This window comes from Natator depressus, chromosome 2, assembly GCF_965152275.1.
Source record: "Natator depressus isolate rNatDep1 chromosome 2, rNatDep2.hap1, whole genome shotgun sequence".
Taxonomy (NCBI): domain Eukaryota; kingdom Metazoa; phylum Chordata; order Testudines; family Cheloniidae; genus Natator; species Natator depressus.
The window spans coordinates 212268502-212295132 of NC_134235.1; the positions used below are offsets into that span (position 1 = coordinate 212268502).

A 26631-nucleotide genomic window follows, 5' to 3' on the forward strand; every position below is an offset into this window, starting at 1 on the left:
ACCCATATCTATTTCAGCAGAGTTCAAATTCTGCTACATAAGTACATTTGAGAATTGTGGCATGTTCTTTTAACATCAGGCCATAGAAGATAGTCATTCTGATGGGTAATCTATTTACTTTGTTTTTACACAACAACAGAATCTAATTTATTTGTGTGCCCATCTGGGCTAGATTGCTCATTTTAAGTTAATTTAACAATGATAGACTGCTACTGGCCTTTTCTTTCCCAGGAGAAGAGGTTGACAGACAGCTGTGTAGAGATGCTATCTATCCAATTCCCATTGTTTGTGAAGTTCCATGCCCAAAGGATTGTGTAATCAGCATGTGGTCTGGATGGTCGTCCTGCTCTCACACCTGCTCAGGCAAAACCACAGAAGGAAAACAGATGCGAGCCCGCTCTATTCTGGCATATGCAGGTGAAGGTAAGGTTGCCTACTTCAGCAGTCTTTGTATTTGGTTCTGAATTGTTAATTAACTTAACAATGCTGAAATAATTCAGTGATCAGAGAGAACAGATTAGTACAGTGCATCCTTTCTTTTAAAATAAAATCCATTATTATTCAATTAGAAAAGTCTGTAATGTTAATTTTTAGTACAGGGTTTTTTTCTTTCTATTATTTTAATGAAATGGTTATTTGGCGTTTTTCTTTGCTTTAAGTAATATTGATTAGTCTTTTTGTCTTTGTACAAGTGTATCTTTCGTTTCTTATTTTAAATGCACTTTTTTGCTATTCTGCATTAAACCAGGGAAATGATTTACCATAAACAGACTCCAATGCAAGATATCTACAGGTCTTTTGTAGTCCTACATTACGCCTAACTTACTGCAAACACTTAAGCATAAGAATAAGTGGATCAGAGTTTTAGTGCATACAACAGATAAATTGCTTTTCCATATCCACCATCAAAGTTGTTGTTATTATTCATAATAATAATAATTTGCATGTATGTAGCATCCTTTCATGGAACTGATCCTGCAGATTTTTACTCGTGTAAATAATCCTGTTCATGCAAGTGCTCTCATTGCCTTCAATTTGAGTACAGTATCTGGTGCTAAATAAAAAACAAGATAAGTGAATATATACATAAAGAGAGCAGGTCAGAGAGAAGAAGATAAGGGTTTCAGTGACAGGTTCATGTGTCTGCTCTGATGGTTCTGCACACTTCTTGTTAGGTGTATTGTTTTAAATATGCATTGTGTTTTAGAAAAAGGACTATCATATATGTGTGTCAAATGCTGCCTCGTCGGGCATACAGGCATCTAAGTGGCACACCACGTGCTACACAATGTTGGACAGTCAGAGGAAATTTGGGCCAAGAATGCTGGCACAAACCTTTATTCTTTCTCTCAGATTAAAAACTAAATTAAAGTGGGGCTAAATTTGAGACTGCATCTCAGTGTCTTAAGGGTAAAAGCATTATGGGGATGTTGTAATTACATCAAGACCAAGCATTACATATCCAATAAATTTGGCGTTAAAATTAAACTTAAGAGAAATCCAAACATGCACAGGTTTGGAACTATTCAGTTAAGGCCCTCAAAATACTTTAACTCCCCCTAGGAGTGATGCTGTACAATAACCATACAACTATGTTTTACGTACAATAGTGTTTGTGGTCCCAAATTAGATTAAACTTAATTTTAAGGACACATTAGATTGCCTCCCACCCATCATGGGTATCACTAGAGCTACGATTAAGCCTGTGTGAAATGACTGTGCAAAGGAAATAGCTCATCTTGTCTGGTCAGGCAGTAGCATTGTCTGGGTTGTGGGCATATTTACTGATCAAACAGTATCCAGACAGGACTTTATTCAATGAACCCGCGAACAGACAATGTATGAGACTGAATTCCCAGTGCATCGTACATACACAAGCACACCTAAAAAAAGTGAACTCTGGAAAATGATTATATCTAATGTCCTGTTTCTTTTAGATGTATTTACTGATACTATGAACTAAATCGCCGGAACTCTGCTTCATGAACATCCAGCATTTTATAGGAGTTGCGCAAGCTTTCTTGAGCAACATGCTTGGGCTTTTGATTGAGCAACAGTATCACCAAACCCAGTGCTCCAAATGATACTGTTCTATGAAGTAATGTCATGTTCAGTTTTGTCATTTAAAAAAAACAGAGCAATCAGGAATTGTACTACTGCAACTCGAGTCCTGTCACATTACACCAGATTCACAAAAGAGAAAACTTGTAGGTATCACGTTAACAAATAAACGGCAATCCTACAGTATTTGTTAATATTTTACTATTGGAAAATAGGCACTGCCAAATATCTATATTTTACAGAAAAAGAAGCACTTCATCAATGAAATCAGATAGAGACATTGTCTATACAGGGAAATTGAGTAATTAGCACTGCCACCATTCATTCGTTATTCACTTTTGAATTTTAAAGAATATAAAATCAAAGACAGTCTGCTATACTTACCCAAACAGTGCAACATCAGAGGGCCAGATTTTTAAAGGAATTGAGACATCTAAACATGAAGGTAGGTACCTAATGGGATTTTATCTGCGTCTTTGGGTGCTTAGATACCTTTAAAAATCTGTCCCAAGGACCTTACACATTACTGCACTGCTGCATCCTGGCCAGCTGCACTTGAAGGAGGATTCACCTGAAGGAAGAAGGACAAACAGTGTTGCACCCTTGGCTCCCCCCACAAAAATCCTGCAGAGTTCTGTCAGGGTAACCTCCAGGGGATTCAAGAAAAATGGGGAAGATGTAGCGGAGCTGACACTTTTGACCTTTACCCTTCAGAACAGCTTTGTTGGAAGTACAAGGGACAGTTTTTAATGATCATATAATAAGTAGCTGCTATAGATAGATCTACATGACAAAAGAGAAATGCTGTTTAAAAATGAGAACAAATGAAAGCGATCCCTTTCTCTTGCCCTATTCCAACATCTCAAAAATCACAATAACCAGATTTTGAAAAGACAATTATGAGGAAAACCCCCCAAAAATGAAATTTCCATGAGCTGTTGGCTTTCATGTGTAACTCAAGACATTTGCTTTTAATTGCTTATTCAGCATTACAGGAAACAGAACTATTACCACCCTTTACTACTGCAAATCTTGACTGTATGCCTCAGAAATATAAACCTGATTTTAGGAGATGTTATAAATATAAAGGGAAGGGTAAACACCTTTAAATCCCTCCTGGCCAAAAGAAAAACCCTTTCACCTGTAAAGGGTTAAAAAGCTAAGACAACCTCGCTGGCACCTGACTAAAAGGACCAATGAGGAGACAAGATACTTTCAAAGCTGGAGTGGGGGGAGTGTTGCTTTTGCCCGGACCAGAGCAGGAATGCAGGTCAGAACTCCTGTAAAGGGTTAATAAGCAATCTAGTTAGAAGATATGCGTTAGATTCTGTTTTGTTTAAATGGCTGATAAAATAAGTTGTGCTGGATGGAATATATATTCCTGTTTTTGTGTCTTTTTGTAACTTAAGGTTTTGCCTAGAGGGATTCTCTAGGTTTTGAATCTGATTACCCTGTAAGGTATTTACCATCCTGATTTTACAGAGGTGATTCTTTTACTTTTTCTTTAATTAAAATTCTTCTTTTAAGAACCTGATTGCTTTTTCATTGTTCTTAAGATCCAAGGGTTTGGGTCTGTGTTCACCTATGCAAATTGGTGAGGATTTTTATCAAGCCTTCCCCAGGAAAGGGGGTGTGTAGGGCTTGGGGGGATTTTGGGGGAAAGACGTTTCCAAGTGGGCTCTTTCCCTGTTATTTTTGTTAGACGCTTGGTGGTGGCAGCAATAAGGTCCAGGGACAAAAGGTAAAATAGTTTGTACCTTGGGGAAGTTTTAACCTAAGCCGGTAAAAATAAGCTTAGGGTGTTTTTCATGCAGGTCCCCACATCTGTACCCTAGAGTTCAGAGTGGGGAAGGAACCTTGACAGGAGACATTGACTACCATCGGGAGTCAGGGTGTGCAATAGTAAAAGAAAGAACAGTAAGCAAATGATCCACCTAAATTCCACCACAATCTTAAATTTCTTTCTAAAAAGTGGATATCCGTGGGAGTTGTTTGTGCTCAGCCCCTCCAAGGATCATACTTGAGGCCCCGATTCAGCAAAGCATTAAGCCTGGGAGTAAATCTATCCTGATTCGGCACTGATTGGAGACAACAGGGTCTGGATCAGGTCCCAAAGCACCTAAACATATGCTTTGCTGAATAGGGGTGGGATGACTCATGCTTAAAGTTAACTATGTGGAATGCAGGCCGTAGAGAGTAAATATGATTTATGAATAAAAGATAACCTTGTAGAACTGAAATACCATTACCACCATAGCTGAAGTATAGTTTTCACCTTCTCTTGGATTAAACTATATCATTTCAGATTATAACTTTTAGGCTTCACTAAAATTAGATTGGTTGTCATTTGCCTGACAGTAAATCCATTATACCCTTTAGTCACTTCTTGTTTGACAAATAATTAGTGACTTTTCACCTTGAGAAATACACAACAAAGGTTTAGCTATGCTTCCAGAATTGATTTCATCATTTTTTCTATAGACAATGCTCTTCACACTGGAAAATCATCAGATGATTTAGAGACACAAATTTATGATTGCTCTTTGATATTTTATTTTGTTGGTAAAACAATGGGACTTGAACATTAATATTTTACTTTTTAAGTGTATTATCTGTACTATATTTAAAACTTACTAAAACAATTAAAAATCATGTGAATTTTCTTAGATATCTTAAACTGAAAAATTGCACTTTATATAAATTGATGCCATATGATATTTTCCCAATGCTGGACATGTAATTTTCATACTATCCCACACTAAGACCTGTTCCTAAAAATACTTACTGATTGTATTCATGTGGGTAAACACATTGATGCTCCACCTTTCTCTAAATCATCTGGTACTGGCAGTATTAGAGACAGGATACCAGACTAGGTAGACCACCGGTCAGATCTTTATGGCCATCCCTATGTTATATGGTGCCCAGAGCCATAGGACATGGGCAGCTTGTATTCAAAACCTTTAGGTGACTCAGTAAAATCATTCACAAACCCCTTACTATGATGATGGTAGATTAAATGATGACAGGCATGAATGAACAAGTGAGTTTTACATTGATCTCTAAAAATGGCCAAACTTGGGTTCTGTTGAGCTGTCAGAAGGAGCAGATTTTATAGATGTGTGACTAAAAGCACACTGCAGCTGGTCCTGGATACTTCAATTCTAGGGTCCTGAGAATCTGACAATAACCATGCAATCCAATTATAATAAATTCAAACAATATTGCAGTCCTTCAAAATAGCATCAGTGCTTTACTCTGATTCAGCAAGGTACTTAAGCATGGTTGAAGTTCAAGCATGCGAGTAATCCTGTTGAAATTAATGGAAGCACTTAAGCATGCGCAACTACCTTTTTGGATCCAGGCCTGAATTAGCTTCTTATTACTTCATCATCTGTGATCTCGCTCTCTCTTTTTGAAAGAAAGTAAAAATCATATCCTGTCACTCTGATTATGAATAGTAGTATATTATTTTGACATTTTGAATTTAACTGGATTTGCAACATTGGCCTGTGCTCTACTGTACATGCAACTCTCGTGGAACTAGACTCTTATTTATGGGGTTGAATTCTTCATTGTATTGCATCCTCTTCGTATGCTGTTCGTGTGGTTATAAAAAGGTCGTAAAACCAGCAGAATTAGCCTCCGGGAAGTACCCCGGGTGTCATAGGGGTCACTGAATTGGCTTAAAATATGCACGTAACAGCCTTTTTTTTTCTGGCCCCTTTCATAGCTCCAGATGTAGGGAGTGTGTCTCAGGTAGGGGATTAGCCAGTGTATTGCTGCTCTCCAGCTATTCTTATCTATTTTTGTCTGCAGGAACAGCCCCTTGGGGTTGTTACAACCCAAGCATAAAATACAACAGTCGTCAAACTGCTCTAAATTATTCTGCAAGCTATGCTGAGTGTGAGGAAACACAAAGACAGAATAAAACTCTTCCTTCTCATCATGCCCATTCCTGCACTGAGCAGACTTCTGCTAGAACTGAGAATCTGGCCAGGGTGCACATACTGTTGTGTGCACCGCCTTATCTAGGCCTACATCCACCTTAAGTAGCTGAACCACACCAATTATACTGGCAGAAGACCCAAGGTGGCTGTGGAAGTAGTGGCTGGATTTGTTTTAATCTACTCAGAGTGACAAAGATTTTTGTGTGTAATATGAGATGTTCCACAGTCACTTGTTTATGTCGTTTATGTCTTTTCTGGAATCATTTTCCACAGTGGGCTTGAAGGAAATTTACAAAGTTTCCTTTCTGTGAGCCTGGCAGTACCTCAATTGTGCTTCCAAGCTCGTCTTCGCTGTGCAACAAGAAACTCAGGAAAATCAGTATCTGAAAATCTAAAATGACAGTAAAGGACATGATGCTTGACCTTACACATCTCACAGCTGTTACACATACCCAATTTTGGTATATACAACATACACCTCTTTCTGTGTGCCATGTAGGGCTGCAATTTGTGGATTTTTTTCCCTTGCCATAACCCTTCCCATAAATTAGCTGTAATTAGGAAGCATGCACTGAGTCTTGTTTTTGCATAGGTCTTGACCTCAAACTTAAACCTGCTGCTGTGGTCTCATTGTGGGAGGAAGAAACAAATAGCACATGTATCTGCATACTTCATAACTACTGTGGCAGTTCCTTAAAGCATAATGCAGATGCTGCAGGTGTTTTCCTTTGTATTTGTCGTTACCAAACAGGCTACTGCTGGGTTGTAAAAAAATACAGAGATTAAAAAAAAAATACAAATGACAACATGGGGGGAAAAGCTGAAATAAGAAATATGATCTAGGGAGGGGAGAATAAGATGCTATGCTATTGGCCAGACCCTTATCTAGTGGTCGGAGCATGGCGTTGGGAATGGGCTTTTAATGTGGTAATTGCATGTTAATAGATTCATAGAATTTAAGGCCAGAAGGGACAAGATTAGGTCATCTAGTTAGAACTTCTTTATATTGCAAGCCATTAAATTTCAGCCATTTACTCCTAAATTGAGCCCAATAACTTGTGTTTGTATTAGCTAAAACATATGTTGGATCAGATCAGAGGTCCCTCTGGTCCAGTATTCTATGTCTGACAGTGGGCAATACCACATACTTCAGAGGAAGGTGCAAGAATCCCCTTAGTGGATATTTATGGAATAACCAGATCGTACAAGACGTTTCTTTCCAACCCCAGACAGATAATGGTTGGCTTATGCCCTGAAATACTATTGTTGTTACTATTTTATTATTTAATTTTGTTTTAATAACATAGGATGTCTTATATCTTTTGATTTTTTATCTCATCTAAAGTAAATATGAATTTTCTGTTTATGCATATCCTAGAAGTACAGAGCTGGAAGGGACCTCAATAGGTCATCTAGTCCAGTCCCCTGCGCTCAAGGCAGGACTAAGTAATAACTAGATCATCCCTGACAGATGTTTGTCTAACCTGTTCTTAAAAACCTCCAATTACAGAGATTCCACAACCTCCCTTGGCAATTTGTTCCAGTGCTTAACTACCCTGACAGGAAGTTTTTTCTGACATCCAACCTAAATCTCCCTTGCCACAATTTAAGCCCATTGCTTCCTGTCCTGTCCTCAGAGGTTGAGAACATTTTTTTACCCTCATCCTTCTATCAACTGTTTATGCCTTTGAAAATTGTTATCATGTCCCCCTTGAGTCTTTTCTTCTCCAGACAAAACAATCTGATTTTTTTCAATCTTTCCTCACAGGTCATGTTTTCTAGACCATTAATCATTTTTGTTGCTCTTCTCTGGATTTTCTCCAATTTGTCCACATCTTTCCTGAAATACAGTGCCCAGAACTGGACACAGTATTCCATCTGAGGCTTTATCAGCATGCAATAGAATAGAAGAATTTCTTCTCATGTCTTGCTTACAAAACTCCTGTTGATACATCCCAGAATGATGTTTGTTTGTTTTTTGCAACAGTGTTACACTGTTGACTCATGTTTAGCTTGTGATCCACTGTAACCCCCAGATCCCTTTCTACAGTACTCCTTTCTTGGCAGTCATTTTCCATTTTGTATGTGTGCATTGATTGTTCCTTCTTAAGTGGGGTACTTTGCATTTGTCCTTATTGAATTTCACCTTATTTACTTCAGACCTTTTCTCTGGTTTGTCTAAATCATTTTGAATTTTAATCCTGTCCTCGAAAGCAGTTGCAATCCCTCCCATCTTGATATTATTCACAAACTTTATAAGTGTACTCTCTATGCCATTATCTAAGTTATAAACACACTGAACAGAACCAGAACCAATCCCTGTGGGACCCCACTCGATATACCCTTCCAGCTTGACTGAATCACTGATAACTAGTCTCTGGAAATAGCTTTCCCACCTGTTAGGCACCCATCTTATAGTAACTCCATCAAGGCAATATTTCCCTAGCTTGTTTAAGAGAAGGTTACTTGAGACAGTATCAAAAGCCTTACTAAAGTCAAGCTATACCACATCTACCGCTTCCCCACTATCCACAAGGCTTGTTGCCCTGTCAAAGAAAGCTAATAGGTTTGTATGACATGATTTGTTCTTGAGAAATCCATGTTGACTGTTGACTCTCACTTTATTATTGTCTAGGTGTTTGCAAATGAATTGCTTGATTATTTTCTCCATTATCTTTCCGGGTACAGAAGTTAAGCTGACTGGTCTGTAATTCTCCGGGTTGTCCTTATTTCCCTTTTTATAGATTGGCACTATATTGCCCTCTTCTAGTCTTATGGAATCTCTCCTGTCTTCCATGAGTTTTTGAAGATAATCACTAATGTCTCAGATATCTCCTCGGTCAGTTCCTTGAGTATTCTAGGATATATTTCATCAGGCCTTTCAACTTGAAGACATCTATTCTTTCCTTGTTTTAGCCTCAGATCCTACCTCATTTTCACTTGTGTTCATATGTTAGACGTCCTATATCTATTAAGGTTTCTGGTGAAAACTGAAGCAAAAACATAATTTAGCACTCTTGCCATTTCCACATTTTCTGTTATTGTCTTCTCCCCTCATTGAGTAATAGGCCTACTCTGTCACTGGTCTTCCCCTTCCTTCTATTAGTAGAATGTTTTCTTGTTACCCTCTAGCTAGTTAAATCTCATTTTGTGCCTTGGCCTTCTAATTTTGTCCCTATATGTTTGTGTTATTTTTTTATATTCATGCTTCCTAATTTGACATAGTTTCCATTTTTTGTGGGACTTTTTTTTTTTGAGTTTCAGATCATTGAAGAGATTTCTCCTGGTTGAACTAGGGTGGTCTCTTGCCCTACTTCCTGTCTTTCCTACACAATGGGATAGTTTGCTCTTGTGCCCTTAATAATATCTCTGAAAAACTGCCAACTCTTTCAAACTGTTTTTCCCTTAGACTTGCTTCCCATGGGATTTTACCGACCAAATCCCTGAGTTTGCTAAAGTCTGCCTTCTTGTAATCCATTATTTTTATTCAGCTGTTTTCTCTCCTACCATTCCTTAGAATTATGAATGCTCTCATTTCATGATCACTTTTACCCAAGCTGCTTTCCACTTTCAAATTCTCAATCAGTTCCTCCCTATTTGTCTAAATCAAATTTAGAATAGCCTCTCCCCCATACGTACAAAGTTTGAATCCTAATAAGGTGATAATTGCAGTGATATCAGAGGAAAAGCAAGGTGTTCCCTGTGTAACTAACGTGCAACCACACACTTCACTTCTTCCACAACCTAGGATAGGCGCCTACCAGGGCAGGATGTTGTCTTTTTCAGCCTGTGGAGATGGGCAGTTAAAGCAGATCCAGAGAAGGGCCCATTATTCTGTGCTTAAACCGTGAATTATTAAATGTATGCTTAAATCATGGCTTTCTCTGCTCTGATCTAATCTTAATGGGAAAGGACACTCCTCTACTTGTTTAGGATGAGGAGGTTAGGTGGGTTTGATAGCACTAAATAGAGCTGAACATAATGATGATAGCATTATCTCAGCTTTCCCACACAATTACTGGCATATCACTGCATTTTAATCTTGAACTACAGCATCTCTGCCATCTCAAGCTGGAGCTGAAATTGCCAACTGTGCCAAATTCTTTGGTGATTCTGTAATGTGGATAAATATCAGTTGGAATCTAGGACAAAATCTCCAAACTCATTTTCACTAGTTCCCTGAACTGGATATAAACAGTGGTCTCCAGAGGTGCATAACTAGTTAATTTAACCTTGTTTTCCACTTAGAATCTTCCTCTCCTCACCAAAATGCTATTTAACACAGTCTGCATGATGGCAAATCTCAGACTAAAAACAGGCTATTCATTATTCCCAGCAGATTAAGATACTGTATGATATGTGATATCATCATTTGAACATTGCCCTCGTGTATATTTCATTTTCTGTTCATGATCTGTTCTGTATGTTTGTTCATTACTCTTTGATAACTTGAATAAGGGGCAAGGAAGGGTTTAAAAGGACATATGTTCTGGTATGTATTTAATATGAATCTCAACTATATTTATAATAATTTATTTATTTCTAACGTATGAACATATGCACTGCTTTGTTGTTCCAGGAGGCATTCAGTGCCCAAACAGTAGTGCACTTCAGGAAGCACGCAGCTGTAATGAACACCCTTGCACTGTGTACCACTGGCAGACTGGGCCCTGGGGCCAGTGTATAGAAGATGTCTCTGTGTCCACTTTCAACTCATCTACCAGTTGGAATGGGGAGGCCACCTGTGCTGTTGGGATGCAAACAAGAAAAGTCATCTGTGTGAGGGTCAACGTGGGACAAGTGGGACCAAAAAAGTAAAGATCTTTGAACTATTCTTTATTAAGTTAATTATTATTATTATTATTTTGCCTTTTTAGATACAGGTAATCAGCTGAGTATTTGCAAAGGGAAACAATTCAACTGATGGTCATGTCTGCTCTGATGAGTAAATAACTTTTAAAAGCACACAATCTAAAATGCTAGCAGAACTGTAGAGCAAAGAGTAGGTGATCGCAATGGGGGATCTTCGCTACAGTGCACTCTGCTGACAGCTCCAATTCAGAGTTGTCAATCAGAGACACTGACTCCAAGCATCTTGGTCCAATCCATCTTCCCAGTTGTTGATCAGCCAGGAATTACCCTGTGCCTTCAGACATTCCGCCACTGGAGAGGGGTTCGGAATTGAAAGCCATTTAGTTGCTGTGTTACTGCCCCTGAGGGGCTGGTAGTGGTTTGCCCCTCAAGATCCAAGTAGTACTCTGCAGCTGTGGATCTTTGTTTACATAGCTCTACTAGACTCCTCACCAGGGAACCAGGAAGGGCCAGGATAGAGATCTTAGTTCGTATACATGTTAGGTTTTTTTCATAACCAAGATTTTAAGAGGTCTATGTGGCCCAATAGTTTAATTGCCCATATAGTTTGTCACTCTCTAGTATGGCCAATGTATCCTGGTCAGGAGAGGTCCAGAGATGGAATTGTTGGTGTTTTGCAGGACAAGAACAAAGTAGCTTAACAGAGCTCTTTAAGAAAGTTTCTAAAGCAGCTGCCTCTCACGCTGCACCTTTGCCCAATGCCACCAATGTCTTGCTTTCATCAGCATGGCGGTCATCTTAAATTCACTTTAAAAGGAAGAGTGGGGGAGGAGAACTCATATACGTGATAGTTAGCACATCACATATTTTAAAATGTGTACGCATGCAACCACATTAAAATGATTTTAATAAGCATTCCATTCAGTGTTAGTGGGCAACCATTTTACATTGAAAAAAATCATTCTACCGTGAGTTTTCCTTTGATTTTTAAATCAACCATTAGAGTGCTTGCCTTTGATTTGACCTTACAATTTTGAAAACAGGACTATTGTGTCTTGTCATAGACAAATCCTGTGAAATGAGAACAAAAAGGCATTGGTTACCTTTCAAACTGTCATGTTAAATTTATTAAATCATTTTTAAAGAGCACACATTCGACATGAAAATGTAAATAGGATCCTCATTTTAAACTCCCCTTAATAAAACGGATTACTGTGATATGATAAAATCAATATTATTGGCTTTAATCTACCTTACAAGTAACAAACGTCAGCTCATATCACTTCTGTTTAATTTCACCTTGAATAAGTGTTGGAAAAGAAAATCAATAGCTGCTTTAAGCCACCTATACTAAATAGAAACATTAATAAACATAGAAGTGGCTTTTTAATTGAACCAATTGCCTCATCAAAAGGCCTCTGAGTAAGGGCTGGAACCTGCAGACTTCATGAAAGATGAAGCCCTCAATTAGTCAAATTGCATATAATCTTGATTGTGTAAAGTAGGTATTTTGTCAATGTAAATGTTGTGCTGTCTGTATACACATCTTAAGTAAAAAAAAAAAATGTCATAAGAAAGTCAAGATTTACCGAACATTATCAAACAGTTACCAAAGATATCTCCTATCTTAAGAATAGAAAAAACTCTGAAAACGTAGTCACTGTGTGGTAACTGTTGATAAATACTCTTTAAAACTGGCAACTGTATTTGATTACCCACACGTTCGTGCGCGTGCACAAACACACATTCTCACTCTGATTCTCCAGTCTGCTGAGGCCTCTTTGTACCATGTAAATGACACAAAATGAATTTGAAAGGGTCAGAATAGTTGGCGAGAGTTCCCCTTCCAGAGAAGAAATCTCTGCCAGTTGAAAGCTAGCGAAGGTGCTTCAGTCACCCACACCACCTCTGGTGTAAGAGGAGAGAGAGGCATGTCAAGAGTCTTCTGTGGGCAGGGGGTGGTGGCATGTCCTGCTGAAGACCATATACTAATAACGGAAGTCAGAACAGGCTCCCTGCTACTCTTACCTTACATCCATCGGGGCTGGGTGCCTGAGAATCTGGAAGGTGCAGCCAGCTTCCTGCAGCTGCCACTCCAGTTCATCCAAGCACAGTTTGGCTGTGGTGGAAATCAGGGTCATAATATGTAATGTCTTTGCAGAAATAGACACCAGCACATAATGCACAAGATCTTTTCCATGACAAAATAAATACAGAAAACAATCCTGCATTCATAGGGGAGAAAACTGGATGATCTAATTGGCTTTTTCTGAATCAAGTGGCTGTGTTCCTTAATTCATGTCAAATTTGTATTGGTTTATGAATGCACATAGCCAATTTGAATCACACAGATTTCTAAAATCCTAGAAAACTATAATGTGCACGAATGTAGATTAGTTATTGATATATATTGTCAAGAACTGTGCTAAATGTGGTCTGGTCTATACGAAAATGTTTTGCAAACAGAGCAAAAAATCACTCTTTTGTAAATGCAGTTCTACCAGCAAAAAAAGATCCTTTTACCATTATAGCTTATTTTGTTTGGGGAACTGGTTCTTTAAAGTGTTCTTTAAATCAGTAAAAAGAAAAGGAGTACTTGTGGCACCTTAGAGACTAACCAATTTATTTGAGCATAAGCTTTCATGAGCTACAGCTCACTTCATCGGATGCATACTGTGGAAAGTGTAGAAGATCTTTTTTATATACACACAAAGCATGAAAAAATACCTCCTCCCACCCCACTCTCCTGCTGGTAATAGCTTATCTAAAGTGATCACTCTCCTTACAATGTGTATGATAATCAAGTTGGGCCATTTCCAGCACAAATCCAGGTTTTCTCACCCCCTCCCACCCCACCACACATACACACAAACCCACTCTCCTGCTGGTAATAGCTTATCTAAAGTGACCACTCGCCTTACAATGTGTATGATAATCAAGGTGGGCCATTTACAGCACAAATCCAGGATTTAACAAGAACGTTGGGGGGGGGGTAGGAAAAAACAAGGGGAAATAGGTTACCTTGCATAATGACTTAGCCACTCCCAGTCTCTATTCAAGCCTAAGTTAATTGTATCCAATTTGCAAATGAATTCCAATTCAACAGTTTCTCGCTGGAGTCTGGATTTGAAGTTTTTTTGTTGTAATATAGCAACTTTCATGTCTGTAATCGCGTGACCAGAGAGATTGAAGTGTTCTCCGACTGGTTTATGAATGTTATAATTCTTGACGTCTGATTTGTGTCCATTTATTCTTTTACGTAGAGACTGTCCAGTTTGACCAATGTACATGGCAGAGGGGCATTGCTGGCACATGATGGCATATATCACATTGGTGGATGTGCAGGTGAACGAGCCTCTGATAGTGTGGCTGATGTTGTTAGGCCCTGTGATGGTGTCCCCTGAATAGATGTGTGGGCACAGTTGGCAACGGGCTTTGTTGCAAGGATAGGTTCCTGGGTTAGTGGTTCTGTTGTGTGGTATGTGGTTGTTGGTGAGTATTTGCTTCAGGTTGGGGGGCTGTCTGTAGGCAAGGACTGGCCTGTCTCCCAAGATTTGTGAGAGTGTTGGGTCATCCTTCAGGATAGGTTGTAGATCCTTAATAATGCGTTGGAGGGGTTTTAGTTGCGGGCTGAAGGTGACGGCTAGTGGCGTTCTGTTATTTTCTTTGTTAGGCCTGTCCTGTAGTAGGTGACTTCTGGGAACTCTTCTGACTCTATCAATCTGTTTCTTCACTTCCGCAGGTGAGTATTGTAGTTTTAAGAATGCTTGATAGAGATCTTGTAGGTGTTTGTCTCTGTCTGAGGGGTTGGAGCAAATGCGGTTGTATCGCAGAGCTTGGCTATAGACGATGGATCGTGTGGTGTGGTCAGGGTGAAAGCTGGAGGCATGTAGGTAGGAATAGCGGTCAGTAGGTTTCCGGTATAGGGTGGTGTTTATGTGACCATCGTTTATTAGCACTGTAGTGTCCAGGAAGTGGATCTCTTGTGTGGACTGGACCAGGCTGAGGTTGATGGTTACAACCATGATGTTAGGGGGCTTACTCCTTCACCCACTTACTTCCCTGGTCCTTCTCGCATGAACAGAGAGCAACAATACCCGAAGTCCAAAGGTGCAAACAATTTGATGTTTATTGGGGTGAACTTCCAGCAAGCATGATTCCAGTTTCCTTCCTTAGTATCCTCCTTCCCAGCTCTGACACCACAGAGCCTTACACCTGTGTCCCTGTTCCCATTCCTGCCCTTAGCCAAACATTATTCCAATTTCCTTACCCCCATTCCCTGGTCCCATTTCCCCCTTTAGCAAAACATGATTCCAATTTCCGCACCCCCCATTCCCTGGTCCCATCTCCCCCACCCACACACCCATCCCCTCCCACCCACACCCCCTCACTTCCTCATTGACTACAGATTATATAGTAAAACTTGAGTTCTGCTTAGCTATACCTTAACCAATCATTTTCCTGAAATTTAACTAACCAATCCTAACATATTGTAACATGATTATGTAACCAATTATATCCCACCACCTTAATTAGTTTACACCCAGCAAAATTAATTATACAGCAGACAGGAACAATCACAGAACCAGACAGAGATTATACAGACAAACAATAGCAAAGTGGGAACTATAATGACAAGATAATACAGAAGTGAGGATTTCACATCCCAGCTATTGATAAGTGAGTTCTTGCCAGACAGGATGCTATCAAACTAAGTTTCCTTTTACATTTTCTAGGCACTTCCCTTTCTCTGGAGGTGATAGGCACTATCAGGACAGGACTGTATTCCTAACAGCCCAATAGCACCTTCTTTCAATGTGACTAGTTTGGAATGTGAGGATCTGACCATTCGCTTCCCAGCTTATGGCTGCCTCTGCTGCTTAGCCAAAGGCCTTAGCCTAAGCACAGGGCCTCAAACTGTCACAGTAAGAGAAGGCCCTTACACCGGCAGACAGTGATTTTGATTCTTTCTTTTGTACCTCTATAACTAGCCAAGTGATAAGAATACACCTAAATTCTTAGAGTATAGGCCTTTACAGACAGACCTGAATATCTATATCCTAACACTCCACCCCTTTTTATTCTTTTTCTTTTGGGATCCTCCTGCCTAGCTATCCCTGGAAAAGCATAGGACATATGGCAACACATTTCCTGATAGGGCCAGGCATCAAGGTGGAAGGTGTCGATATTCCATTTGTCCCACTGCCCCTTGTGAAGTATAGTGCCCTGCACCTTCTCTCGTATGGGCATACCACACCTATTCCAATTAGTGTTCCAGACTTCCCATTATAGTGGGCCCGAGAAGGTTGGGTCCGGGTTGTCTAGTACACTGCAGGGTTTGGAGGGCTTATTACATTACTTATAGGTTATCTCCCTATGCAACGTAACACAAGTACAGTTAACAATACAAAATCCACAGCAACACCGAGTCCTGACCACTGCAGTATGGTCCAACATCCGAGACACCCCCAAAACACTGCCTCTCCTCCTTCGACGGGGTCACGATCTTATGTGTCCAGTTGCTGGCAGTTGCAACAAGCTGCTCCTGCAAGTTTTGCATGCTTTTGTCCATATCATAAGTCCATTGAATGTTCACAGAGAAATGGATATTGTCCAAACCAGCTTGACCACTTGATATGGAATCAGGCAGTAGGCCCTGGCTTATTCACAGCAATAAGATTCACAAGTCCATTTGTGCACCAAAGTCCAGATAGCAGCATGTAGATGTGTGTAGTTTGGTTATAGGCTGGTGTAATTGATGGTTGACAAATCAGATGTCAAGAATTATAACATTCATAAACCAGTCGGAGAACACTTCAGTCTCTCTGGTCACGCGATTACAGACATGAAAGTTGCTATATTACAACAAAAAAACTTCAAATCCAGACTCCAGCGAGAAACTGTTGAATTGGAATTCATTTGCAAATTGGATACAATTAACTTAGGCTTGAATAGAGACTGGGAGTGGCTAAGTCATTATGCAAGGTAACCTATTTCCCCTTGTTTTTTCCTACCCCCTCCCCAGACGTTCTTGTTAAACCCTGGATTTGTGCTGTAAATGGCCCACCTTGATTATCATACACATTGTAAGGCGAGTGGTCACTTTAGATAAGCTATTACCAGCAGGAGAGTGGGTTTGTGTGTATGTGTGGTGGGGTGGGAGGGGGTGAGAAAACCTGGATTTGTGCTGGAAATGGCCCAACTTGATTATCATACACATTGTAAGGAGAGTGATCACTTTAGATAAGCTATTACCAGCAGGAGAGTGGGGTGGGGGGAGGTATTTTTTCATGCTTTGTGTGTATATAAAAAGATCTTCTACACTTTCCACAGTATGCATCCGATGAAGTGAGCTGTAGCTGATGAAAGCTTATGCTCAAATAAATTGGTTAGTCTCTAAGGTGCCACAAGTACTCCTTTTCTTTTTGCGAATACAGACTAACACGGCTGTTACTCTGAAACCTTTAAATCAGTATAGCTTATACCAGTTCAGCGAAGAAAATAAGCTATACCAGTTTAAAGAACTCTTTTGCGGATATAAGCTGGGCCTCCACTAGGAGGGAGTGCCAGTATAACTATCTTGAAGACCCTTTCTAGTGTAGACAAGACCTAAACATAAGCAACATCTAAACTGCTGGATTTAAATAACCATCCTAAGAAGCCTCTTTATATCCTTTTTCTTAAGGTCTGCAAAAGTACAGATAACAAAGACATCTTGCTCTAAATTTTCCACCCTCACTCAAGATTATTCTGTCTCATGCAGATCAAGATTACTTGTATCTCAACTGCCGGGAGTGCTTTCCTGCAAACGGCAACTGGAATCCTTATCCTTAAACTGAAAAGCAGTGCGGGGGAAAGAGTGGGGGGGGCGGTTGTTATAAGAATATGACTCCCATTAAATGTATTCATACACCTGGCACCTTGTGCACCATTTGAAAATTATAGAGGCTAGCATTTAAATGGTTAAAAAAAATTGCAATCAAACCTGCAGGTTCTCAGCATCCCTCAGGAGTTAACACTGTCATAGAATGATCATTCATTTTATAATGTTCCTTTTTTTTTTTCCTAGATGTCCTGAAAGCCTTCGACCAGAAACGGTGAGGCCTTGTTTGCTTCCTTGTAGGAAAGACTGTATTGTGACTCCATACAGTGAATGGACATTGTGTTCTTCCCCATGTCAAGAAGGTACTATAATTCACTGTGTATTAGAGGGCAGATTATTTAAAAATAAACCACACACTTAGTTTATTACTGTGTAGGCTTCTGACAGATTGGTATTGGCAAAGTTTTTTCTCTTAGATGGTGCACTTGTATTTCAGAGAGAGGCCACTGTGACATAGCAGTTGCTATGGTGAATGTTAGATTTGCCATTTTACAAATATCTCATTAGTCACATAGACAGGAATACTCTAACACCATTGAAGGTTGCAATGCAGTTGTACAACTAGAAAAACATTTTAAATGCAGGTCAGATATACACCATGCTCCGTTTGACTTCACTGGAAAACCTGAGCAAATATCCCAGGGCAAAATTTCATTCTGTTCTTGTTTTAACAAATGTGTATGATTGTAGTAGACCCAACAAAAGTTAAGTCTCTGTCATGTGAGTCCTAAAGTACTAACAGAAGTGGTTCTCTTTCATTTTTGTCCATTCGCTTTTATACTACCTTCACAATCATAAGAAAATAAACCACAAAAATAACCAACATTCAAATTAATATTAAGGTTCTGAATTAAACGCCCACTGCAAAGTCTTTTAAATGCACCTGTCAAAGCTTTTAAAAGAAGTTACACAGCATAGATGTATTTGAATTTTTATTGCTTTGAAATTATCATTACAGCGGAAGCATTGAAAAAATTATTGTTGCCCAGATATTTCTGCCTTATCAGTTTTTCTCTTTTAAGCTTAACAGAAGATATTCTTCTAATATGCACTATTATAGGCATAGTCAATAATGTAATTCCATGTTCATTTGTGTTAATTCCCTCATTGAGCATGGTGATTACTCATTGTCACTTATAAAAAAAAATATGAGATTGTTGCATCAAATAAATACCCTTTAAATGTCAAAGTCAATTCTCCATGCTTTGCAAAGGATGCAAAGTCACTTTTACAGTCATTCGAATTAGTTGTTGGAGCATACAACAACTAATAAAGAATTAGGGAGATTAAATGTATAACCTTAAAAATATTATAGTTAGGACCACTGAATTTGATAGTACACAGTGTTGGGTATGCTACTTAAAACTTGGAATAAATTATTTCATCATAGCCATAATATTACTATGAAGCCCTAGAATCACTTCTAATATTCTATAATTTCAGAGCAATATTATAATTTTCTCGTTGAGATGCTTCTGCAGGGTTGTTCCCTGACGAGGGTGCAAAACTGTCTTGTCTTGTTTTATTTTAAAAAAGATTCTTAATAACTTGAGCGTATCCTCAAGAACATGTGCTGCAAATTGAAACACACTGAATGTAAACAAAATTATAGGGACAGGCAAATGAGATAGTAAAATTGATTAATGGAATGAATATCATTTCTCTCAGTAGCCAAATGTTATCTCAATATCTTTGCAACAATGTTCAGTTTACAATAATCACCTGTCCCTGCTGCTGCTGTCAGCAGCATCTCTGGGAGTCTCTTCTGCTATGCGCCTTGGGAGAGATCCTGGCTCTTGCTCTGGCTACTTTACTGACTACCTGAGAATTCCTCCTGTTTTGAAGAATACCCAGGTGTCATAGTCTGGTGTAGCAGTTCTTGTGTTGTTCCCCTCTCAGCCACTGATGTTGGAGTGTTGCCTAGGAGCCATGTTTGCCCTGTTGCTGCAGTGACCGTTTGGAAGCTATTACCAGACCAGTCAGCATGGCTTGGAGCAACACTAATGCCCTAAGTGAAGATCTTATTTGCAGTTTAGGACCAGATTGCCATGATTTATCCATACTAAGTTTTTAAGGCTATTGTTTTACAAAATGTATATTTTTAACTTAAAACTTCTAGATCGTGGTAGTTTTAGAAGCAAATCAGGGCTCTGGAATGACTACAGAGTTATGGTTCCACTCATATTTTTTTCTGCCCAGAGCTCGGACTTTTCGAATATGACAACAATCTAATTTTTACTGCAATAATTTACTATTTATCATCAATACTAAATGTCTATAACAATGAAAAATGTGAGACCAGTAAATTAAGTCATACCAGGGAAATAAAACTTCACATTTAAATATGCTGCATGCTCTTGAGGAAGGTAGTTGATTGTAGGGTAATATAAGTCCCATATGGGAAACACAGATATAGTTAAAGTAAATCTTGGATAAAGACTAATGCATAAATTAAATCTGCCACACACCTCCTGGGTGTGGAGATAAGGGTAAAAGAATTAAATTTTGTTGTTGAGCTCTTTAAGGAATGGAGCTTTATTATTCACTGCACTATGTACATTTCTGCTTACATGTCTTAATTTTAAGGATAAAATAATCTATGAAGCCGTACAGCATAGCAGCATATTAGGCCCATCTAGCATATCACTCAGTCGTACAGTGTATGAATGTATATTGTTATTGACAGAAATGCTTTCTGTACCAATGCTTCTTTTTCACCCTTTGTCCTGAGATCAAGTGTAATAGTAAGTTAATATCATTAATTTTCTGTCATGGGCAAAATAACTTGGTCTTGTATAGCAACGGAATCAATTATGTAATATACTAAATCTTTTCTATTTCCAATTACTACAGTCCCAGTATAATCCTAATTCTAGAAATCTTCTGTGTATGAGGGGGAAATAAACACACTGTTGTACTCTTGGTAGGGGACGTCACAGTAAAGAAACAGTCTCGCCATCGAGTCATCCTCCAGCTCCCTGCAAATGGTGGCCGTGACTGCCCAGACACGTTATATGAGGAAAAGGAATGTGAGGCTCCTCCTGTGTGCTATACTTACAGGTAACCCGAATAAATTATGAGAAATTATTCAGGTCTCTTCAGCTCCCACATCCTGTAAAGTGCAAGGGAAAATAGGGTACAGAGCCAAATCAGGCCTGGTAAAAGCAGGTGCAATTCCATTGATTTCGATGGAGTTACATCCATTTACATGAGGCCTGTATTTGGCCAATTGTGTTAACATTCTGTTGGATTTACATCTGGATTCCAGCCAAAGTTCTTTTGTTCCAGTGTTTTGCTTCTAATTACACATATTTGACCTCTGCAGATATAAATGTCATACACACCACAACATCAACTCTTTGGTTGTTAAATTTCAAATGTTTGAATAATTATCTCTTAGCAGTTCTTTGAGAACACTGTATGAGAGCAGTCAAATGTAAAAGCTTTCTTTCTAAATGTTCTAAAAGTGTTTCGTAAATTAAATACATATAGCATTACTGAAATCCAATCTTGTGTTGGAGGATGACAACCTCCGAGAAGAAAGGAAATGTTTCCACAGCTCAGGAAGGTGTGTACACAAGTGGCTTTAAGCTATCCTGGCATCTAATCCAGCCCCCAAACTATCCATCAATTATCCAACAATCCATCTTCTCATAGGTTAGAGCATCCTCATGGCTGCTGTAATCTTCACCAGAGGATGCAAAAGACCATTCCAGCAGGTAAGGATTGCCAGGATATAAGGGTAACCTGACTATTCCTCCCACACTTTGGGCTATAAGTATGACTGTGTGGGAACCACTATAGTGGCCCTGTGCCATCTCAGGAGTCCCCTAGGTGAGTACATTCTCAAGTAGAAGGTGAAGCCAGATTTGGAGCTGCTTCTTAGTACCAGAGCGGCACAAAGCAGTCCAGGTGTGGTCCCTGATGTTTAGGCCTTTCCAATAATAGGAAATTAGTTGAATTTAATTGTCAGTACTATATAAATAATGGAAAGACATGTTTGATTCAGAAAGTAATATCCTGTTTCTTCCCTGGTAGCAAAGAACACCTGTTGTTTCCCCTAAATGCTGCCACTCTGTCATAATGATCCTGATAAATGTCCTTTCCATTGGCAACAACAGAATGGAAAACAATTTGAGGTTATTAATATATTACTTTGATCCTGTGTCAGAGAATTATCACTTCCGATCCATTAGGAGATTACAACATTTCTAATTGAATGGTATATGAGGATATGATTACAGTGCTTGAAGCTACCAAAACGCAGCACTCCAAATATAATTTTAAAACTTGCCTTTGCAGTGTCAGCTTAATCATTTTATCCCTTAAACATAGGCTGCTGCTCAGCTATTTAACACCTTCAAAACCAGATGATTTTCCTGGAGTTTCAGCTGAGCCACTGGTGTGTGCAGGATGCTGTGTGCGGAGAACACTGGGTTTCTAGCAGTGGTAGGCAGGGCAGCTTAAGTTTCTTGGAAGGGACTAGTGTTAAACAACCTTCCCTTTATCACCCTTCTTCTCTGTCCTGGGCACATACTGTGAATGACACACACAGCCAGCTCCCTACTCCTTCCTCAGTTCAGGGAGCAGCACAAGGAAGGCAGGTTACATTAAAAGCTGGGGCTAAAGGTATATACGATCTCACATGAAGCCACACTTTGATGGCTATGGCACGTGGGTGCTATGAGTCATGTATGCATTTTATTTTTTTCACTTTGAATAACTCAGTTCAGTTGAGATTACAGCAGGACATGAGAATAGCCATCCTGCATAGGTTTTGCTATATTCAAGGCCCTGTGTACTCTGGGGCAAGCTACACCTAAGTCCTACAGTATTATGGCTGAAATTTTGTAGCAGCTTCAGAAAATTTTTTAAATGAATGTTTATAATTGAATTAAATATGCAACTGAATAATCAAATCTGTACAGTATTGATTTATTTGATGTATTTCAGTCTTCTAGAAATTCATCATCCCTGTTGTTTATTTTGATTAAATTATGTTTTCCCCACTGTTACAACCTGATCCCATGCCCCACTATATAGTCACTAGCCTGTTGGAAGTGATCCAAATCTCTGGGTCCCATGTGCTTCCAAGCCAACTGGATCTGGCTAGAGTCTAATAACTGTTTCCAGATCTGGGACTATACACTCTCTGGCTCAAATCTCTTGTGTGGGCTTCCTTCTTTGGGATGTGGGGCGTTGCTGCCCAGCCATCCTAGACCTGGAAATCAGTGTCTGAGACCTTCTGTGCCTCTCCCCAAGTCACCTACATGCCCTCAGCGCTCCACCTAGTCTGAGGGCACTCTGAACTTTTAGTTTAACCCCTTCTGGAATAATATGGTGGGAAAGCAAGGAACACAGACTTAGCACTCAACAGTTACAGATCTTTGAAAACAAAACAAAAATCCTCTGATGCTCCCTCCACTGGTCGGATCTCACCGCTTGTGAGACTGAGGTTTGCTGATGTGTTTCGGGTTAGCCAGAGTCCCTCCTGCTCTCACCATACTGCAAGTCTTTTGGTTGGTGGGGGAGGGGTTGCGGGGGTGGAGCACAATGGTATCCCCCACCTGCACACACAGATCAGACCCTCGCTTTTAAGCAGGGTCTCTCCTCTTTATCAGGCTCTCAACTTGGGATACTCTAGCCTTCTCCCCACACGTCATGCCTTATCCACTTATATAGAAAACTGTTGTTCCATGGGAATGGGCCAGTTGTTGAAAGTCATTCAAAGTTCGTGGTTCCATATTGCTGTCTTGATGCCTTCTCAGTGAGAATCCTTCAGTGAGGTGTCGAGCACTTGTCCCAGGTAGGGCAGTTGTCTGTAATGCAGTGCAATAGGTTGTCTTTGGCACATCCAGGCTTGTGCAATCACAGTGTCCAACATTCCCACACACAAAACAAGACAGTGTTCATAATTTGACTCAGACATAACTCACTCCATCACAGCCACATTTTCAATATGCAGTAGGCTTCTGTTGACTAACTGTAAAATGCCCTCAACACACAAACACAGTGAAGGGGCCCTTTCATTAAATAGATAATTGCACACAAATCCAGTCACTTGTTTATTATGAAAAATATAAAACGTGCTCAGAGTCCTAGTAATCAAAATCAGATTATAAAGAAAAGGGGTTTAAACATATTAGTTTTGTAAAAGTTGAGGTGAAATGTCAAAGTAGTATACAAGACACAGATACACAAATCCTGGCAGCAGAATTATTACAGCTGTTATATTCATTATTTGTTTGTTGAAAACCAGCAGAGTGCTTGGTATTTTAAAATACATGAAGGAAGACAATGGTCCTGTTCCATCATCTTACTGCAAATCCAAAAGAGATTGAGCACCACCCAGATCCATCTCTACCTAGAGCCTTAAGGTGGTCTGCCAGGATATTCAGTTTATGTGCATCATTGGCAACCCTATGTCACCACCAAAGCTTTTGGCAACACTGTATTGCTGGCAATGTAACATTCCTTAGTAAATGCATTCCAGAGTTGATTTGTCTTCCATCCTAATAATACGTCTGTTCCAAGAAAGCCATCAAAACTGAACGCTTGCTGATGAAGACGGTTGCTGGGTTCGGCTTTGATTATCCTAATTTCTGCTCTTGTCCTGCCCCTTAATATGGAGCAGCTGATGAAGATGAGAATGAAAAACATCAATTTGGTGCTTTTCAACACCTGCAATTCCTGCTGAAGTTAACAGGAGCTATAAGCGGAGCACAGCAAAAAAATGATAAAAAAAAAGAAAACTCAACGTGCTTCGTGCTATTGTTAACTTTTGTTGTGGACAATCTGTGATAGGCTAATAATAAGTAATCATTTATTATTGTTTCTGAAGTAACCTATCATATTTTGCTTACTTACATTTTGACAGATATCATTTAGATGTAGTGTTTCTAATTTATCCTTTTCCTTGTTGCAGGTGGAAGACCCACAAATGGCGAAGATGCCAACTGGTACCATGGTATGTTCGTCAGGATAGCCCAGGTGCCCATGAGACATGTGGGCCTGGACTACAAGCAAGAGGTGAGAGACTTTATTTCTATGCTTTATTTCCTAAAAGTCACTGGCTAAATTGGTGGGGAGGGAGAAGTAGTACCTCTCCCACATTAAAGGTTATTATTGCAGCCATAAAGACTAGAGACTTAATGTTTTGTTAAAATAAATGAAAGCCATCAGGGAAATTACTAGATTACCAGCCTGGCAGGACCTATCCCACACCAACCCCTGGAAAATATTTGTTCATAAAATATCTGTTTTAAGTTTTTATTTAAATATTATTACAGTGTGTGACTAAGGTTAATGCTGCTTCTTGTTCAACCATTCTCACCTTTTTTCCTTTGCCAAGAGAAAGAAGAATCTAAAATTTATTCTCATTATCTGGGCCAAGTTTTCAAACATGGGTGTAGTAACTACACTCTCAAAACCCTATGTTTTTAGACTTATAAATAGTTAGATGCTTACATACATACCTTCTCTGCATTGAAAATGCTGATTTGCTTGTACATATGTGGTGTTTTGCATGTACGCACACATTTTGGGGGCATGCCCATTATGCTTAGATCTGAGAATCTGGCTTCTATATCTTCCATATGATAGCAAATAATTTTAGTAGCCAAAAGCCTGGTTTCAATGTCACCTGTTTTACCAAGAATTTTTTGTGATAACATCTTCACCTAAATGTGACTGCATTGCATAAAGAGAGACTTTTGAGGAGTATTCAGTGAAATCAGTGTGGAAATTGTAATTGCAATTCCCACTTACTGTATTGCAATAATGGAATTGTTCTGAATGACCAGTGAACCCTGAACTTCAGGATATTTTTCTCCCAGTCTCATAGACTTTAAGGCCAGAAGAGACCATCATGATCATCTAGTCTGACCTCCTGCACATTGCAGGATATTTTTCTGGTTTTTTTTAATGGAAACTCTGATCCATTATAACAGTATTGACTTAGTAGAATGCAGAGAAGTTTCCTGAGCAAGAGATGTTGCTGGCAGCATAAGTGAGGTGTCTGATTATTAGCTTACATGCAATGTCAAAACAGGTTATGATATTCTTTTAGGTTTTCTGTAGAGTAAATCTTTACCTAGTAGCTTCTACAGATGATTCTAAAGGTGTTACGGAAATGAATTTAAGGTATACCATGAAATGAATCCTGAAGGTATTGCCTGCTAGTACAAAAATCTGCTGACTGTGTGTAATTCTCCTGATGACATACCACTAGTCCAATCTATTTCTGGACCCCACAGCTTCTTGAGGCAACAATCAGATTATGCACCTAGAAAATAAGATTTCTCTCTTTGATGGCAGCAAATCAGGATGGTACAAAATGTTGCCTCCTTGTTTGTATTGTCATGGTAGAAACAACATCTAAATCTGCAGGATAGTTACAACTTTTGCCCATAATCAGTACTGTAGCCTGAAGCACGCCCTAAATTATCCTAGCACACAGTTTTTTTTATATACAGTGCACCATGAGAGTTTTGCTGAGCTCTCCTTATATAGTGCCCTGTAACTCCATTTACACACACAAACAGTAATACGTAGTTTTGGAAATACTATGGACACATTTTTCAAATTTGGCATAACACTGTTTCCCTGAAACACCACACCGAGCTAGCAGGTTTTGAATGGTCTGAGAAAGGTTAAGTGCTTTCTGCAGACTCAGTTAAGTCAGAGGCTTGTCACCCTGTCCAGATATGAGTGGTGGGAGTGGTTCTCTGGAGAGAGAGAGAAGACTTAGGGTATGGGAGAACAGCAGTGCTTAATTTGCAATGAAAGAGGTGTCAGAGATCAAGCAAAAAAAAAATTTTACATTTGTAACTGATGCAGCAAGCTCAGAAGTGCCAGAGCTATGAATTGCCAAGCTTAGCCCTGACAAGCCCTGGCACAAATTAAGCACTGGAGAACAGCCTTGAG

The 26631-nt window shown here is 39.4% G+C and overlaps 1 protein-coding gene across 1 annotated transcript in view; it reads left to right on the plus strand.

Annotated features, from left to right (window-relative positions):
• THSD7A (thrombospondin type 1 domain containing 7A) overlaps nt 1-26631 on the plus strand; it is a 496216-nt gene that overhangs the window by 382280 nt on the left and 87305 nt on the right. Inside the window, exons 9-13 of the mRNA XM_074945848.1 lie at nt 232-423; nt 10591-10825; nt 17893-18008; nt 20634-20766; nt 24632-24735. Coding sequence (XP_074801949.1) covers nt 232-423; nt 10591-10825; nt 17893-18008; nt 20634-20766; nt 24632-24735 — 780 coding nt within the window. The remainder of the gene's footprint in view (nt 1-231; nt 424-10590; nt 10826-17892; nt 18009-20633; nt 20767-24631; nt 24736-26631) is intronic.